This window comes from Adiantum capillus-veneris, chromosome 26 (assembly GCF_014529385.1).
Source record: "Adiantum capillus-veneris isolate H3 chromosome 26, ASM1452938v2, whole genome shotgun sequence".
NCBI classification, from domain to species: domain Eukaryota; kingdom Viridiplantae; phylum Streptophyta; class Polypodiopsida; order Polypodiales; family Pteridaceae; genus Adiantum; species Adiantum capillus-veneris.
In genome coordinates this window covers 97,327,438-97,347,587 of record NC_140956.1, presented here as the reverse complement: position 1 = coordinate 97,347,587, position 20,150 = coordinate 97,327,438, and the positions used below count along the sequence as shown (strand labels likewise).

Genomic DNA, 20,150 nt, shown 5'->3' with positions numbered 1-20,150 from the left:
CGGACGCGAAAACGCAAGTAGAGGCTCTGGAAATCACCTTGCTCTGATACCAATTGTTGAAGATGATGAAACAGGAAACAGAAGGAAGACAGCAACTCAGAGTAGGAAGATGGAGAAGGAGAAGACACAGAGCTTGTGTACGAGATCTCTGTAGTCTCTCTCTCTGTATTGGAATAATAGTGTATACAAACTCAGAGCTACAAAGCTTATATGAAACCCTAAGAGATAAGGTGTCCTTTCACACCGGATGTCCAGGGGGAAAAACCCAGTGGGAGAAAAGTGCCCCTGGTGAAGCGCGTATACACACTAACACTACTACATGTCTACATTACATGCTTGAGCCTATTCCCTTGTCCGCGATACGCACTATCGCAGCAATTCGGCTTAGCTCCCATTTCCTTCGATGCGAGATAGGGCGTTGGGGCAATGGAGAAGAGTCAAATCGATTGTGCACATTATGTTCACTGCAAGTTCGAGAGTCTGAGTACCACACACTACTAGAGTGCTCAGCTTTTGATCACATCCGAACTTGCTTCTCTCACATTTTCAGCCAAGACCTACACACTTTCCTCTCCCATCCAAAGTGTGGGCTCTCCATTGCGACTCTCATCACTGCAATTTTGGAGCATCGAGAGTCACTCATCAGCCATACACATACTACATCACATGTAACTTTGGTCCCATAGGTCATATTTGACCTCCGAGGACGATAATAAAATCTATCTATCTATCTATGTCTCTCTCTCTCTCTCTCTCTCTCTCTCTCTCTCTCTCTCTCTCTCTCTCTCTCTCTCTCGCTCGCACACACATACACACACACACATACCCCTTCAAAATCGACTTACGATTTGCTCACTACCACCTTGTGCTTGCACGCCTTGGATTCCGCCGGCTTGAACTTGCTCAACTTGTTAGTTTGCTCGCTCCCAACATGTGCTTGCTTGCGTTGGAGTCCGTCAGCTTGAATTTGCCCAACGTGTCAATATTTGAGTATAAGAATAGATGCTTGAAAGTGCTCCTCCCCCCCCTCCTCTCTCTAGCCGGTAGTGAGAAAACCCTCAACCCCCCCCCCCCCCCCCCCCCCCCCCCCCCCCTCTCTCTCTCTCACTCACACACACACACACAACGTTCTCTCTCTCTTTCTCTCGCCATTGAGCTTCTTCAATCTCCAGGTCACGTTCTCTCTCTCTCTCTCTCTCTCTCTCTCTCACACACACACACACACACACACACACACACATGCACGTGCACACACACACACACAATCTGTAGTGAGAATAGTGGATGATTCTCTCTCTCTCTCTCTCTCTCTCTCTCTCTCTCTCTCTCTCTCTCTCTCTCTCTCTCACGTGTACGCGGTGCACACACACACATAGAGGTAATGAGAATAGTGGATGATTTTCTCTCTCTCTCTCTCTCTCTCTCTCTCTCTCTCTCTCTCTCACACACACACACACACACACACACACACACGCATGCGCACACACACACACGCACAAAGCCAATGGCTCATCATCTCTCTCTCTCTCTCTCTCTCTCTCTCTCTCTCTCTCTCACACACACACACACACACACACACACACACACACACACACACTCCACATGCACACGGATAGATCTTACGGTGCGTCATAATAACAGGTGCAATCCAAATCGCTCTCTCTCTCTCTCTCTCACACACACACACACACACACACACACACATTGCGTGCATACACAAAAAGCTCTTGCAACCTGTCACAACAATAGTAGGTGCAACCCAAATTGTCGAGCTTGTTGGAGTGGTGTTAATGCGATCTAGGAAACTTTAAACTTTCCAAGGTGCTCCGTGCACACTCCAAGAGAAGACACGAGAAGAATGGAGAGAGCAACACGTGGATGGCCTCTCCTCCCTCAAAATTTGTAAGCTGCTCTATGTACAATATCTATACAATTTATAATGGGGGAAAGGATTCCGGTCCCTCCCTCCGGATAGGTGTCAGCAATAGCTTCAACCGGTAATGTCCCTTACAGCCTATAAGCAGAGAGAGAGGCGAGCGAAGCCCGTAGATCATACTAGTACAATATATAAGTATGTTTCCCTAGTGAGGCATGTCTCACAATTGGCTCCTCTACCCAATAACTAAAGCTTGTACGATCATAGCATTAAAAAGTGTTCCTTTAATAACATTTCTCACTCACACATAATTTCAGAGACTTGTTATTTATATGGTTTTTCTATATAATCTATATTACCATATTATGGAAGACCGAATTCAGGTCTTCCACGTGGACGCAAGGCAACACAATGAAGGCTTGGGGTGGCCGGAGTCGGGAGGTAGCCAAACAAGTGTGTAGGCTTGGAGGTAGCCGAAAATCCAGGGAGTGGTGGGATACACACACACACACACACACACACACACAGATCAGTTGTTGCTACTGGTGTTGGAGCGGACTCTCTCTTGCTTTCTCTCTCTCTCTCTCTCTCTCACACACACACACACACACACACACACATACACACACATGCGATACCAATTTATGCAATTTTTACCTTTTCATTTGGGCAAACTGGGTGTTTCGACATCAAACTAAGGCTCAAGGCAGAGGTTTGTATTCTCTTGCTTCACAATCAGCATACGGTCTCCAAGCCAAGGTGTCTCTCTCTCTCTCTCTCTCTCTCTCTCACACACACACACACACACACACACACACACGAGCTCACAACCCCATTCATGTTTTTTGAGTGAGAGAGAGAGAGAGAGAGAGAGAGAGAGAGAGAGAGAGAGAGAGAGAGAGCGCACTTGGAAGCCTAGCTCCAAGGCCATCATCATTACCAAGCAGAAGAGAGAATTTGGATCCGAAAGGGCAGTCCTATGCGTGAGAGCTACAACATGAGAAACATCATTCGGCCTTGCCAGGTATGTTTCTTCTTCTTCCACACACATACACTGATGTCCATGATCAAGCCTTTCTCTCTATAGCAATTCCCTCTCTCTCTCTCTCTCTCTCTCTCTCTCTCTCTCTCTCTCTCTCTCTCTCTCTCTCGGAGTAGTTCCGTAGCCTGAATGCGATGTTCCCAGGCATATGTGTATTATGCTTGGTATGTGAGCACATGAAAGAGATAACAGAGAAAAAACAGTTACTATAGCTAATAGAGAGAAAATGGTACATTCTATATGCATCTTGGTGAGCCTTTAAATTGCAAATTCGATAATTGCTTTTAGTACCTGTTTTGCAGATTGGAGATATGAGGGATTTATCAACTACATAGTGTGATGGTTTCCATACACATATTGTTGGCTTGGAGAAAGTAATAAGTCCATACACAAAGTCCTGTAATCTCCTCTCTTTTCTCATTTCTTATGTCATTACATTTCAATCTTGAAATGTGTCAGTTGTCTTTTTTCAATTGTCATGTAATAGTTGATCTGCTCTAAAATTTCTCTATCTCTTAACTTTGTTAAAGGCCTAGAAATTGAAGGGTGCCCTTGTCCTTCCTAGGGAAGGGGAATTCCCTTAGTTGGCCTTCGGAGAGGAAGGGCCATCATACACTTTGCCCGTCATTATGCAAGGCAAAAATGCACCAACCCGTCACTCGATACCCCTTAATTTTCTTGCTCCTATGAAATATTCACTTGCTTGTGGTGTATTTTTTATTGTTCCATACTTAAGAGGAGCTAGCATTAGGTATTCTTTAATTAAATTCGATGGTTAGTAGAATTTTAGTATATTGGTATATTATACTTTAGCTCTGTTTGCTCCTCTTCCCCCCAAAAGCATCACCATTAGTTTTCATCTCTCTCTCTCTCTCTCTCTCACTCACACACACACACACACACACACACACATCTTGAGAGCACTCACTTTAGCCAACATGTGCCACAAGAAGAGTATGCAAGAGTGTGCAAGTTTGAGGGACATTTGTGAGGTGAGGCCCTCTGAGAAAAGGAAGAGGAGGGAGGCAATTCAACGAGGTAAGGCCCTCTAAGAGGAAGAAAGAGGAAGGTGTCTTGATCAATGCCTATTGCAACAAAGGCATGGATGACATGATCCAAGAGTTTGTGCAAGGGTAGAGGGGCCAATATGTGGGCCGAGATTCTCTTGGCATATAGTGGCCCTTCAATGGGCATGCTCCTACTTGCATGCTATAACTGCAAGTAGGAGAGAGGGCAGTGCGTGGCGCAAACAGAGAACGAAGTGTACATAGAAAGTGTTCATCTCTCATGTGAAGCCATGAAGAGGCCAGAAATGCGGAGGCGGAGAGAGAGAGAGAGAGAGAGAGAGAGAGAGAGAGAGAGAGAGAGAGAGAGAGAGAGAGAGAGAGATCATGACTTGTTTCCTTGAGCCTCAATTCTATCTCCTCATTTCCTTTAAAAGATTCATGCCCAAACTCAACCGTAGTCACACATGCACTAGAGGCTAGGACATTAGAGGAGGAGCTTAGAGGTCGCTAGATTCTAGAATCATCATGCACGTTGCACACATCACAAGTCTGGTTGCATCCGACTTTGCATTGCAAAGCATTACATCCGTATAAAAAGCATAACTAGTGAGCTGCCACTCTCAAATTTGGTCACATTTTGATTTTTTGAAGGTCTTCATTAAAAATAACATATTAAAAGTGTTATCTCTTCTTTGATTTAGGTGGTGGGATTCAAATCTTAATAAATTTGAACTTATATTGTACCACCTTAGAGCTTAGGCTTTATTTTTTTTTCCAATATATAAGCAATGCTCAATAGGAGCTATTTATATTAAAGAAGAAAAACATTACAAGCGTCTTGGCTTTTATATGGACCTGCAACCCACCATTACATACCATGAAAATCCCATGTGCATCACATGCCACAAGGAGCATAAACACCATAAAGACTAGGATCTTACAAACAATATATTTGGACACAGAGCTTGAGCAGTGGATGCCACCACATTGAGGTCCTTGCCACCCCACCCCAACATGTCCAATTGATAAGAAGACAAAACGACACATGGCAGCAAATTATAATCTATCTGAGAAACTTCCTACCACCACAAAGCTCAAACTAAAACGAGTCAATCCTGAATGCAGCACATCCGAGTTACACCTTAGAACTTAGGCTCATGTTTTAATTAAGCAACCTTCTACTTTGAATTTTTTTGGGCTTTTCTATAGAATTTATCTTTGAAGGGCATTTTCAAAACTTGCCCTTCCTAGTGAAAGCTTATTTTCAAAGGACTCGTCTATTGGGAAGGGGCTTCTAAACAACATGCTCTTCACCGGAAGGCCTATCACAAAAGTGCCATGCATGTGCAGGGCTAGACCCCTAAGGAAGGGTTGCAATTTCCAACACTGCATTGTTACCTTTGTCCTCCTATAATAGAAGGGGCATTTCAGCTCTTATGTGCTTCTTTTGGTACTCATTAAGCTTTACTATGTGAAAATGGTGACTCTAATTGACAAGTTGTCTTTATGTTTTTGTTAGTTTCATTGGCAAAATTTATAAGTTGTACACATCATTGATTGGCAAAGAAACATATGTAGGTTGAGCTACAAATTTTCACCATGACTGAAGTGCAAAATATGTTCCTAATGGCTTCTCTTTCAACGATTTTTTTGCGCAAGGTAGTTTAGCAACAGTCTTGAAATTTTGGTCTCTATTGAGGTTGCTTTAGTCCATATATACACTATCTATCTATACTATAACAAAAGGGGGAGGGATCCCCCCCCGCCCCCGCGTGGGGCCGCCACATGGCGTTATCTCCTTGCTCAAGTTAGTGTGCCCTGCAGAGCAGCAAGTCTAGACAGCGACAAGCATACGAACGAGAGAGACCTTTTGGCCGGGGCTGAGTGCGAACCAGAGAGAGAAGAGAGAGAAGAGAAGAAGAAGAAGAAGAAGAAAGACACACATTGTCGCATCGTGTTTGGGTAAAATGTGTCTCAGCTTAATATCATGCCGTTTTCAATTTCAAAAATGCCTGTTGAGGACAGGGGAAAAGGAAAAATTCTATCCCAAAATAAAGAAAAGTAACCCAACTTTTTGAAATCTCCTCTTGGCAAATTCAAGCAAAGGAATTTTGTACGTTTGGGAAAATGATTTTTCCCGAAGAGAGAGAGAGAGAGAGAGAGAGAGAGATGTACGGGTCGGGACAATCACATGGCCTCAGGCTCGGGCTCCTGGGGTCAACCGTCCCAGCGTCGTAGCAGGTTGTGGGGGCGCCAGCTATGGCGTGGTGAACTAGGGTAGGCCAACGAATCAATGACAACGAGCCAAGGTGCACGAACGAGAGAGAGAGAGAGAGAGAGAGAGAGAGAGAGAGAGAGAGAGAGAGAGAGAGAAGAGAAGAAGAAGAAGAAGAAGAAAACACACTGCCAACCATGTTCGGGAAAAATGTGTCTCAGCTTAATATCATGCCGTTTTCAATTTCAAAACTGCCGGTTGAGGACAAGGGGAAAAGGAAAAATTCCATCCCAAAATAAAGAAAAGTAACCCAACTTTTTGAAATCTTCTCTTGGAAAATTTAAGCAAAGGAATTTTGTACGTTTGGGAAAATGATTTTTCTCGAACTCACACAGAGAGAGAGAGAGACGTGTGTTGAGTGATATGCAAGTCGAAGAGCGCGCGCGCGCACACACACACACGCACACACACACACACACACACACACACACACACAAAGTGGGTGGATGGGTACTTTAGAGAGAGAAGACATTTTGAGGCAAGAGGTAGCGAGACGGAGGGAGAGACAAAGCAGGAAGGAGAGAGAGAGAGAGAGAGAGAGAGAGAGAGAGAGAGAGAGAGAGAGAGAGAATCCACATAGCATTGTCGGAGGCAATGCTGCTGTCGAAGGCGACATAGTTGTACTAGTTGTCATGAAAAGAGAGCATATCTAGTCACTAACTAGTTACCAAAAGAAGCTTAGAAGGTAGGAGTAGACACATCATATTACTTCTCTTCTCATGAATGCATCTATGATATCTCTTCTAAGGATGTGATCTCGCGAACCATATTTATCGATTACATATAATCGACAAAACTATGTCAAAATCAGTCGAGTTTCTTAAAGATATGTATAGCTACATAAAAGTCAAGTAATTAATGCAAGTGCGACCATGCATGAGGCACAATCATCCTAAAAGCGCATTTGCACGATGGTGTTGGCAACATTTCCATTCTTTAGCAAAAATTGCCTTATAGTTAAAACCCTACCCTCACCATCCCAACTCGGCCAATTTTGAGAGATTGGAGAAACTCTCCTCTCTCTCTCTCTCTCTCTCTCTCTCTCTCACTCTCATGCACAGGCAGAAGCAAACAACATTTTTGCAAGATTGCTTTCAAATCTGTGGAAATTACTTGCCTCGGCAAAAACGTTGCCCTTGCAACGTGCAAATGCACCCTAAAAAGTAATTGAAAATCTTTTAAATAATGACCATTTTAGCCTTTTCCTAAAATTTAAAATTCACCAAAGAGCATGATAAAACATTTTGATTTCAAAATCAAAAGCTTTATATCCATGAACAAAATCATATATGGAGAAGGAAAACGAGTTTCACTTTATATCCATGAACAAAATCATATATGGAGAAAGCAAAAGCTTTTACGGGGACTTGGGGGACTCAATGGAGGTTTGTCCCTCAGCTCTTGAGATGACCAGTTGGGCCATGGTTCCAATGTATCGACTAAGTGCGTATTGTATATAAAGAGGCCTTAATTGAAAAAAAGCTATTAGAACAAAGACTATGGAAGTTGTTCTAACTTAAATATGCTAGTATTTCTTTATCAAAAGGTTGATTATAACTCTTTGTGTAATCGGGGCATCTATACGATTATAAAAGGGGAAGGATTCCGACATATATATATATATATATATATATATATATATATATATATAGAGAGAGAGAGAGAGAGAGAGAGAGAGAGAGGTGGCCGAAGGCCGCTAGCCATACTACTCTAAATAAGTGCCATTGTAATTCACCTTAAGCTCTAGGCCTACGAGAGATCCTCCCTCAACAAGTCAAGGCCATTTGGGATTGTGGCTTGCCTGCTAAGTTTCCAAGTAACGATAACATTTCACACATTTGCCTTCGGGGAAAATACTAAACACAAAAATAGAAGAAAGCTAAGCCTAATAGGCAAGAAAAACAAAAGCTTTGCTCTGAACTGGATGCAATTTATTGGGGTAAGCCAATATAAGAGTGCATTAACATGTAAGGAATGACAATGTTTTTGTGACTTAACCCATGTTTTGGCTATGCCATTGAAAGCCAACTCCCTAAAAACCGGCACATGCTTTTTCTCTCTTCGCGCTTGTCTTTTCTCTCTCTTGTTGAGCGCAATGGGTTCAGAGCACACAAGCCGGATTAAGATGTTTCCTCCATGTGTCGAGACTCAAGGGTTTTGAATCCCTCCCGAGTCTCTTTTATAATAGTATAGATAAACATTCTTGATTTTTCATGTGAAATTTTTTAAAATAATATTTTTTTAATAAGAAATTATGACTTCAGTCTTCATTAGAATTTTCAAATAATTGAAGGATTTTCTAAAACTGAGGTCACACTTTATGAGGTTTTCTGAAAAAGAGGTGTATTTATGGGATTTTCTGAGAGAATGAGGGCTATTTATTATCATCACTAATGATCGGCCTTTCAGTGATTAAGAACAGTGGGTACAAACACGTCGCTCAGGTTCAGACTTCACCGCCTCTCAGAAGTCTCATCATCCCAATGCCCATACGCGAAATGGCAGGTGCATCAGGCATCGTGTAGCTTGCAGCGAGCAGCTTCGCCCTTCTACCGTCGCGCGCCCACACATATTGTGACACACACAGGCACTCTCTCTCTCTCTCACACACACACTGTCACACACACACACACACACACGACTCTCTCTCTCTCTCTCTCTCTCTCTCTCACCCAGAAACCGGACGGCCCGCACCTTCTTGCGTCAGTCTGGTCTACAGCTTGCCCCCTTTCACCCATTATAACTTGGTCGTCAAGTCCTCCTAATTCGAAGACTAATTCAGAATCGTAGCGTCGATGCAGCTTCTCCAGCTTTGCTTGACTAGTGTCGATTTAAACCGTTCAGGTACCAAGGTCAAGCTTGCTACAAGCTATGTAGCAGGCAATATTGTTTCTTGAGCATCTTTCGCACGACAGTACATCTAGGGGTTGATTATTAATGGGGACTTCTGTCAACAACTGGCTTTCCTTCTCGTTGTCTCCTTACTTGGCTATAGAGGAAAGATCCCCTGGGGAGGAAGCTGCATCTGTCGCTCATCATAATGCGATGCATGGCACAGGAGGTGTGTACAGAGGCGCTCACCTTAACCCTTATCAAAGCAGCGATCATGATCATCATCAACACCAACCGCCAGCCCAGTTGCATGCGGAAAGTTTGAGCTCTCCTTTGAGTTCTGCCTGCTACAGTAGCGGCTGCACATCCGCTTCCTTATGCTTTGCCTATTTACCTGCAGAAAATCACGGCTCCTTCACCTCTCAGATGCTTGATATTGCTCGCATCAGGCCACATTCAGCAGGCACCAGCAGTCATGAAGCTGTCATAGAAGCTTTTCCCAACTCGTCCTCTTCATCTGGTAAGCATTCACGGTCGTTTAGCAATTTCTTCTCCTCATTTATCTGAGTCAGTGTAAGTAGCGACTCCCTGAAGTAACTGTAATTAGTCACTCCTTGATCAAGCTTTTTTGAGCCTTAATTATTCCTGCCTCTTAAATGAAGACATCGAACATCCACAGTGCCTACCAACAATGTGCATGCAGTTTTCTTGCTTCCGAATATTACCTTTGCGCGTAGCAACGCGAAGCTCCTTCACTCTCACCATGTTTGCTCTTCTGGCCTTCTGTAGTTATCTCTCGCATACACAAATCTGTTCTTATGCCGGCTAAGCTAGTTTACCTCTTGGCTGTCCTGCACCTAAGGTTCGAGGCAACTCTTGAATTAAAGGGACTTAGCAAGTATTTGTACATGCAGAATGGCCTCACTTTAAAGCTCTGGAGCAGTTTGCACCTGTGCAGCCGCACTACCTGATGAACACAGGTTTGGTAAATATGGTAGGAGGCAACGGCGATGCAGGCTGCAATTTAGAAGATCGTCACGATCCTCGTCAACACTATTTCCAGGCAGAGGCAACAAGTCATCCGAGTAATATATTGGCTCTACAGAACTTTGGTGTGCGAGTGAAGACAGAAGATGGGCCTAAGTTGGAAGACTTCCTAGGATCTGGAGGGCCAGATTATAACCATGCGGGAAACGAAAGCATGTACTATCATCACCCTCATGACCATTCCACGCTGGAGGTTGGGATCAACATCAACTCCACGCCCTTCCCCACATCATCATCTTCATCACCGTCATACAAGCAGATACCCCCCTCCATCCATGTTGTCGGAGCTTCTGGACCACTCTATAACCACAATGCAGACAGTCTACCCCAGACAAGAGCAGTTCCACTCCTTGATCATTACGATGTACAGTCAAGCAAGTTTCTTCACTTGCATGGCCATCAGCCCAATCCCACGGCTAACTTTCTTCATTTCCCACCATCGCTGCATCCTCAAGCTCCTTTCGTGGTTGACAATTTGTTGATGACAAGCACTGTTGCAACGAGACATGGCTCCATGGTTATGGAGAGTGTGGGGGTGCCTCATGATTTTACTGTAAAATCCCCAACAGCTGTAGCTTTAAACATGTCATGGGCGGGCCAGAATTACCATGAAGTAGCGAACTCTGTGGAAAACTTAGGAGGAGAACAAGATGTGGATGTTAATGTGCAGAACGGTTCTGGGCTGAAAAAGTGTGGGGATTCAAGTAGGGACTTGGAAGTTCTTTCATTGTCGATGAATGCGGGCATGGTGGGTGGCCATCCTGACATTGCAAGAACAGCGAATGTGCAGCCAGTAGCTATCAATACTGCGCATGGAGATCAGGACAGTCACTGCTCTAACAGCTGCGCCATGGTGGAATCCAAGAAACGAGGGTGCAACAGCAAGCTTGGCGGGAACAAGTCCCACGGCCCTCGCAAATCTATTGACACCTTTGGCCAAAGGACCTCCCAATATCGTGGCGTAACCAGGTATGATACAGACTGCACTGAAGAATGTGTACGGGGTCAAATGAAGCTGCCCGGCTATGAGGCACACCAACGTACTTTATGTAGGACCTTTTGTCCCATGTGAAATTTGTTTTCCTGCTTACAAAGTTCCCTCTAAGAAATACGCCAATTCCTGTAGTTCCTGCAAGGGTCGTATTGATCAATGTGTTTCTTGGACGCCAAGTGAAGCACTATCCAATTAATCACTTCTGGCCAGCATGGTATCTACAGCAAGAAGGCAACGGTCAGCAAATGACCAGGGTCTTCCTCTTTTCGTTCCTTCTTTTTCTGTTTCAAATTATGAGGAAGGGAAGGGGACCTGCAAAATCACAGGAGTTGAAGTTTGTGTGGCCATGAGAATTGAGCCTTTGGTAGCCACATCCCAGTTGTATTTGAAGGGGTCTTAATGGTTCTTAGTGCTCTTGTGTTTATCTGCAGGCACAGATGGACGGGGCGTTATGAAGCTCATTTATGGGATAACAGTTGCAGGAAGGAGGGGCAGACCAGGAAGGGGAGGCAAGGTGACTTTTATTCCCATCTTAAATTTTCATTTTTTTCCTTGCAAGCGTTATGCTTGTAAGGAAGCGCTTATGTTTTTTTGCTTTCAATTTACTGGTGGACTCCCTGCTTGGGTTGAATCTTGTGGTTTTCTGAGCATCAAGTATTCATTGTGTACTACTATTCTCCATTCCCAGGCCAGGAGCCTTAATTGCCATCTCTTGCACCTGGACATTTTAGAATTTAAGCATTTCCGTCCATTTGTTTGACACATCGAGGTGAGGTTACATGAAGCATGCTTTTATTGTTTGAAACATCAAGGTTACATGAAGCATAGACATAGCTATACAGCATTTATTAGACATTTACATGTTTGTATAACTGGTTTTTCATTGAGTCATTAGATGGGTATATTCAGGCTAGATTAGAGATAAACTTTGCTCGTGATTCTGTATATGAATTGGCAGTATTTTTTTCTCCAATGCTCTTCTGAGCTTCTCATATTAATAATGTTTTCTGTTTTATTTCTGTGGGATGTGTTACTTCTCCGTGCTGGACCGCATGCAGTATACCTTGGTAAGTTTTTTCTTTAGGTTTGACTTCTTCAAGCTTTTTCATGTGGTCAAGGTGGTGCCTTGCAAACATGTGTATATTCATTCCTTGGAAATTTGTTTGAAGGTGGATATGATAAAGAAGACAGAGCTGCAAGAGCGTACGATTTAGCAGCACTCAAGTATTGGGGTCCATCTACGCACACAAATTTTCCTGTAAGCTTCTTGCGTATGATTAATTGTCATAAATTCTTGATGTATGAACACCTTATGAAATAGCAACTATTTGTAGCGTTAGATATGTTTCTTTTTCAATGGATATCTTGCTTATTTGTGCGTCAATCATCGACCATATGCCAAGACCTAGCCCTTGTTGTTGCAAATTGTTCTTGCTAATAATAGCTTTGAACCTTCTTGAAAAATCAAGAACCTCGTGCTTCGAGAACATTTGAACCTTTCAAAGGACGTACAAAACTCAGGTGAGCTTCACAAAATAAGTATCATGTGCTCTTGACCGTCACCTATCAATCGGCCATTGACTACTTTTGCTTGGAATCTTTCGTTGGCTCTGATTGACTGAAAAAAGTTATGTAGGACAAAATGACTATATATTTTTACAGGCAGTAGCAAGGACTGTCCTGTCATGAACCCTTAAAATTTTTAAAATGTGACCTAAGATGAAGGAATTATCATGTGTATACTTAGGTGTTGAGTTCAAGATTCTTTGGATAGGCTGCTGGTCTCTTGGGATTCCTCCTCTACCCCCAATGTTCTACCCCGCAAGGCAGTCACAAGTAGGCATGGGCTACCGTAGATTGTCGTAGCATTCATAGGTCATTTGGACTCTTGGGATTTTCCCTTACCTCCCAATATTGCTGTTCCCCACAGGCAGTCATCAGATCTCAACAATTGCAAAAAATAAAATTCTTTTTAAATAATCTCAATTGCATAGGTTTCTTGACCTTTCCTTGAGTGTTTTCTTCTTTTCTTCTCTTTAGAGTTGCCTTACATTATGTGTATACTGTATTTTCTTCTCACAATCGAGACATTTCAAACCCCTACCTAAAATTCTTAGGTGAACTGCAACTTGGCTCTCGCAATATATCATGAAGTTCTAGACTATACTATGTCTCGACCTTTCAATTGTTTATGAGGTAATTTTTTGTTTTAATACTAGTTTGGTACCAAAACAAGACACTAACGTGTCTTTTTTTTCAAAGTTTTGATTAACATGCCATACCAACTTAAAAACAAATCTCAAAATATCCTTTTTAGGTTACTTTTTATACAACAGTCATAGAGTTTTCTGAAATTGCCTCCTACTTTTGAGCTTATCATGATAGATAATTGGGCCGACAAAGAGTGCTCATGCAAAATTACTTGTTTTGAATCAAAAGGATAGATACAATAAACTCTAGAAAAATTTATCATGGCCTAGGAAATAATTGTATCTAACTTATCTATACTAACCCCACATGTTTGTCTCTGTTTCTCTCTATAAAGAAAATTTTAGTTGTTTATGTAAAAGCTATAATTAAGATATAATCTTGTATGATTGTATCTCAAAGCTGTCCTCACTAAATATTTTCCTTTTCACCTGAGAGAGAGAAACTATAGAAATGAGTATAAATTTAAAATTTACTTGGTTTTTTTGATGACAAGTTTATATTTTTGATAGATTCTGCATGACAAAATTTTGAAAAGCAACTCAATTTGTGAGATTTATGTAAGATCAGAAGTACAAAAAAAATATGTGTATTCTTATGTTAACTTATAGATTAACTTCGAATCATAGCTTTGTGCTAAGATTTCATCAATTCTTTGATACAAGCTTTGAAAGCCCAAAATCTTTCTCCTTATCAACATTTTCACGATTACATCTTTTTGCTTAGTACGTTAGTAGACATGAATAATAGGCTTTTAAGGTTAATTTTCTCATTCACAGTAATCTATCACCAAGTGTTTATAAACTTGAGAACTAAATTTTTTCCAAGAAGTTATAAGCCTTTTATGAATTTTTTGAGAAAACCAAGATTGTATTAGTACGTACGTATAACCGATCCCCCCCCCCACCCCCCCCCCCCCCCCCCCCCCCCCCCCCCCCCCCCCAAAACACACACACACACACACACATATTAGGGTGGGTAGTTTTTGTGACTAAGAAAATTGTGACACGAGAAAATTACCTCATTTAGGTTGAGCACACCGCAAAACAGCCCACTCCCTGTCAGCTGTCCTTAGGAGATATTGAGATCAAGAAGACAAGTACAAAGACATGCCCATACTCTAACCACTGTTCTTCATACTCATGGATTTACATGTTATTAGTTTTCTATGGCGCAGAGTCATTGCAGACATTATGTAATGGATTGCATGATTGAATGATTCATGGATTTGCAGATTATGATAGTTGTCTATGGAGCAGAGTCATTGCAGACATTATGTAGGATACATGGTTGAAATGTACGTAAAAATGTAGAATTTATGTATTTAAAAAAAGGGTATGTACTGTTATGTACCTTAAAATTTTATCAGTACAAAGGTATGTATCTTACGTATTGAATCGGAATCGTACCTTACACACCTTTCCACCTTGAGGAAAACAGCTCAAATTTTTGGTGAAAATTTCAATGTCAAACTAATTATCAATCTTTCGCATGGATCTCATTTGACATAGGGTAGAGGAGCCAGTTTAGAGGCATCAAACTTGGAGGGTGGATTCTCGACCATCTACTGCACCATTTTGATCGTGAAGAGCCGCAAATGGAAGCTCTGCACAACACCTCTGTCCAGCAGAAATCTGAGCGCGATCGGCAGTCCAACGGCGAAGTACGAGGCCACGTTCGAAATTGTGTGTATAAAAAATGGGCACGAGTTTCTACACTGCCAGGGAGGGATTAAGAGTCATCACGCCAACAAGGCTCGAACTACAGATTTAGAGTCATCGCGCCAAGAAGGCTCGAACAGTAGATCGAATGGTGATGATGCTACCACGACTCAGCTGACCACATAGGCACTCGTCGTAGCATGGCTCAAAACTGGAACCAAAAAGTGTTTTTGGAAGGGGATAGACTCATCTCTGTACATGGGGAATTCCTTTGGCTCATAAGCTAACTCCTTGATGAGCAACACTTCAAGAATTAATTTTTAGCATCACAAATTAAATCCAAAAACGTGGAAGGAAAACAGGACACTTCAGTGTTATATTACAAAACTAGTGCTAAATTAGCCACCTAGAGGTCCATAAAAGTGTTTTATTTCCTAGAAAGAGCCAAGGTCACATGAAAAATCTATCATCCCACATCTTTTTTTTTCTCTTTAAAGAACGAGTTCTAACTTCTATCAGCAAATTGATCAAAGTATCTATTTTTAAGACAAAAGGGTAATCTAGTAGGACAACAAGACTCGGGAAAAGCAGACACCTACACATCTAAAATAATTGTGGGTGTGCGAAATTATGAATGGATTTGTACATAGTATATGTTCTTGACAAGCACAGCATGAATTGAAAACAACACTTGGTCATCACCGTGAAGGCGTGAACATTGGTGTCTAGGTGAAGAGAACAAGTCAACCAGGTGGGACGTATGAGATCTACACTGAAATTGCGCAAAGGCTATACTTAAGCAAAAATGGGTCACCTTCCACTTGATCAGTGGATAGTGGACTAGGCTTCTTCAATATTTTATTTATTACATTACGTAGCTATAAAGACGCTCTTAATCTAGTGAAAGTTGGTGATACTTTGACATCGTTGCATTATTTTGCGCAATTTTGCATGGCAGCTAAGCACTTATGAGGAAGAGTTGGAGGAGATGAAAGGAATGACGAGGCAGGAGTATGTTGCGTCTCTCAGAAGGTATGACTTCTCTTTCTTTACAAAAAAGAGACCCATTTTCTCTTTCTATGCCTGTTGTCAAGCTTCTCGTTGTTTATGCATTTCTTCTGTTGATCCAGACATTGTTTTTCTTTTCTGTCCTCTTCTGTAGAAAGAGTAGCGGCTTTTCAAGGGGAGCGTCAATTTATCGAGGGGTCACAAGGTCTCCCTCCCTTGCAGACACAATCAAATACTTTCCTTTTCGCTGTTTAACGCTAGCTTTGCTAAGTCCCTTTTTGCACTATCAAGCTGGATATTAGATCTCTCTTGTGTACTTGTTTACAATTTTGGTCTTGAATTATTGGTTGAATGTCTGCTGCCTGGTGCAAATGTTGTTTATTTGCAGGCATCATCAGCAAGGCAGGTGGCAAGCACGCATCGGCCGAGTTGCAGGCAACAAGGACTTGTACTTGGGCACGTTCAGTACGTAATCTCTCATTAGACCCCTCTCTCTCTCCCAAGGATTTCTCAGAACTGTGTGCATGCGCACTCATTGGTTTGCACATGCTTTCTCCCTCGCGCATGCACATATTAGCGGGCAGAATTGGTCGTGGGAAAGCTATCCTCTCAATCTTGAGCTTAGGGATGAGGGCCCTTGAATGCATCCATGTATAGCTGTCTCAATGTAGACATGCTTTTTCTTCCCAGGGCTCTTACGTCTATTGCCATTTTTGTGGGCAAGAGCATTTTGCAGCTCCTGCTGAAAGGGCACAAAAACGTCTTCTTTGAGGAGCTCAGATAGGATTCCAGAAAAGTTCATGGAGTCAGAGATCAAGACCATCTAGGTGGTTTTATTTGCATGTGTACTAGCATGTTTGCATGCAAACTGCTGTTGTATTTCTCTTGCGTAATGCACGTGTTTGCAAAAGTGTGTTAAACAATAGGCCAAATGTTGCTAATGTGCAGTCTGTTAAGATGACGTGGTCTTATTTTCTGCCCTCACAAGTCACATGACTGTGGGTTTTATTTGTATCATCGCACCCATAATTGTGTAATCTTAGAGTGCTGCACGAAAATTATTCAATGTTTTTTATTGGATGGGAGCAGGTACCCAAGAAGAGGCCGCAGAAGCATACGACATTGCTGCAATCAAGTTTCGGGGTGTCCATGCAGTAACCAATTTTGACACAAGCAGGTATGATGTGGAGCGCATTTGCTCCAGCAGCTCTCTTCTCGTTGCAGATCTTGCTAGGCGCCATAGCAGCAACAAGAACAAGCAAGTAGAACTCAGAAAAGCTAGTCCAGAGTTAGAGTCGAATCTCTCTGGCAATCGAGAAGGCACCCTAAGCTTGCCAAAAGCTGAAAGTAACAATTATGAAATGTGCGAAGAAGTTGGCAATAAAGGTGTGAGGGCCTTGGAATGGCCATATATACCAAAACAGCTGGACCACTTGAATGAAGATGGTAGGAGACAGGAGGAAAACAAGACGTCTTGCTTGGATGATGATGTGAGTAGCAAGATAAATACAGACCCCAATGGGAAGCCAGGTCAGGATGTGTCGACACCGCACCCACCTCAAGAAGTATGTGCTAAGGTGCCACATCATCCTCGCAAGGTCATGTCGAACAATAGCCAATTTCTCAATGAGAATAACCTGCCCCTTATGAATGCGACAAGCCCTTCAGTTTTGCTAATTGCATTGGAAGGCCCAACAAAAGGTAACTTAATGGAAAGCCCAGAGAATTCAGTGAGTGAAATTGACAATGGAAGCCCCAAACAATCATCTGATCATCTAGAGATTGCTTTGCCTGGGGACTTAACAAAATCACTGGACATGGTAACCAGCTGTGATGAGCACCATATGCCAACGGCCATGCTCAGATCAAATAGTTCTGCTGTCAATATGGCACCTTGGATGATAAACAGCTCCATCAACACACAGAATCATGGTGGTAGGCCCATGGGTCCCCACCCCATGTTTGCTGTATGGAATGATACATAGGAGCTCCGGCATGCTTCGGCCGGTCGACGCTCCCTTTAACTTTCCAAATGCAAGTCGAAACAAGGTGAAATGATTCAAGGTGCACAACGCAACAAACAGCGTCAGGATGTGCAGAAGAGGCTCCCCCAATTTCCAAAAGTATGTACAGAATGGTTCACTGACCTTGTTACCAAGGAACGCCGAAGGTAACTTTCTCAAGATTTATCTTTCCTTAGGGTAGTTACATGTGATTTTGTGGATAGCAATTGAAGTGAAGAGAATGCTAGGTAACGTAGAAGGTGGCTTGGGCGCATGCAGGTGCATTGGGACACCTATACATGCAAGAAAGACAGCTTCAACGCTGACATCAATAGCTCCCCCCTAAAGAGACAATGCGGGCAAATGGCCAGCAGCAAGTGACTCAGAAGATCCTGCAGTCACGAACCTGTGTTGAAGTGCTTCGTGTATTAATTATGGCGCTCCCTTCTCTAAATCAACCAAATTGCAAGCGATGGATGGCAAAGCTTCTTTTTACTGTTGAACATTCTAGAGCTTAGAGATTATTGACAGCTTACTTCATTATGGACTGAATTCCACTATGGGTAAATATCAAGTCCTTGCTATGGTTGCTATTTACAAACAGTGAGTACATGGATCAGTTCTTGCCACAGAGGTATAAGCAAGACCAATTTTGGCTTTACTTCTTATGTGGTCGGTGGCGGAGGTGGCCATGCCCATTATCGAGGGTCATTCTTGGGTTTGCACCCAGGTGATGGCAGTTTTGTGGAAAGTTTAATTGGGCTGAACAATATTGTGCTCTTTCAACTTTTGAGAGTATGTTTGTGCAAGACCTGGTAAGTATTGTTCTTACTCAATTCTTCTGTTACAAAAAGTGAGTTCAAGTCTTTCATTAGACTCTTTCTTAAGTACCTCAGCTGCCTACTATGTCTAATTTGATTCCCATAGAAAAGAAACATGCAAAGGATACTACCAAGTCCATTCCAAATTTGAGGTCTAATGTAACAAAGGAGTTTAAAGAAATGAGAAAGAAAAGGTTTTTTGTTGATTTTGTTTGTAGTCTTCTATTGTAGCCACAATTTTTGTTTTTAACCGAAGACTTCTGGCTTTTAGGTCAAAATATGAAAGGAGTATTGGGATTTACACTAAAACTTGTACACGTATGCTAGTTTTAAAATTGGGGTTTTCCAATTTTAGCTGGTTGATAATACACTTCACCCAGTTTTTTTGCGAAAACTGGGTGAAGTGCTTAGCAGTTCACTAGTTCTGAAAGCACTTTTGAAAACCCTTAAAACATTCTAGAAACATGAGCGTCCAATCTAGGTGAGTAATATCACCAATAGGACATTATGACATTTAACAAGATATTTTTGTGAAATGAACCTTGTAGCTTGATACTAATCATTGAGATCGCATAAATAGAAACATTGTGGTTGAATACTCCATGATGTGTAAGTAAGCGGTGACCATGGCTCATCAGCTTTCGAAAACAATGTGATGACAACGTCTTCATAAGTGTCTTTGTCGATTGTCTAGTGCATCAAAAGCTTTTAAAGGCTTGTCTTGTAGTGTGTAAGCACGAACATAGAAGTCGTAGAAGAGATGATGGAGCTCGAGGTAGACATGATCAACATGAGATAAGGATGAAAGATGAAGATAGCATCACATGATTGAGATGTTAGAAACCCTAGCTCTTCAAAAGGACATCGATTATATTCGTTAATGTTTATTGAGGTAGGGCTCTAAATGTTATGGATCATGGTTGCTTTGTGCAACTGTCGATATCACAAAACAATGTGTGAGTACATGAAATGTTACAAAATGGCTCTTGATAATATGCTAGGTTGTATTTGTTAGCTTGTTGCTAACCAGAATTATTAACATTAGACAACACAAGATTCAGAGCCAGATTTCATAAGACACCCCTTCCCCCCACCCCCCCCAAAAAAAGGCTTGTTAGTACTCATGCTCTTAGAGCTCCAAAGAGAAGCATGAGCATACATAGAACCATGGAAGCTAAGATCTCCATGACCCAAGCAACTTAATAGATTTCTTTGATCATCATATGTCAATTCTTTTCTTCTCCAAAAGCATCAATAAATAATGGATACAAGAATAATGCGGAGAAAAGTGATGGAATCCATAGGGCTTTGGTATGAACTTGTCAAGAAATCTCCATAGCATAGTAGTATATGGAATACTAGTAAAGGTTCCTAAA

At 42.1% G+C, this 20,150-nt stretch overlaps 1 protein-coding gene across 1 annotated transcript; it reads left to right on the top strand.

The window, feature by feature from the left end:
* The first annotated feature begins 8,626 nt into the window (after positions 1-8,626).
* On the top strand, positions 8,627-18,978 carry LOC147423869 (uncharacterized). The gene is made up of 10 exons (XM_086501099.1): positions 8,627-9,552; positions 9,947-11,048; positions 11,505-11,587; positions 12,132-12,140; positions 12,243-12,331; positions 15,901-15,974; positions 16,105-16,155; positions 16,339-16,415; positions 17,040-18,120; positions 18,233-18,978. The coding sequence occupies exons 1-9, from the start codon at positions 9,138-9,140 to the stop codon at positions 17,933-17,935; spliced, it is 2,796 nt and encodes a 931-aa protein (XP_086357225.1). The 5' UTR covers positions 8,627-9,137; the 3' UTR covers positions 17,936-18,120; positions 18,233-18,978.
* The last annotated feature ends 1,172 nt before the right edge of the window (positions 18,979-20,150 follow it).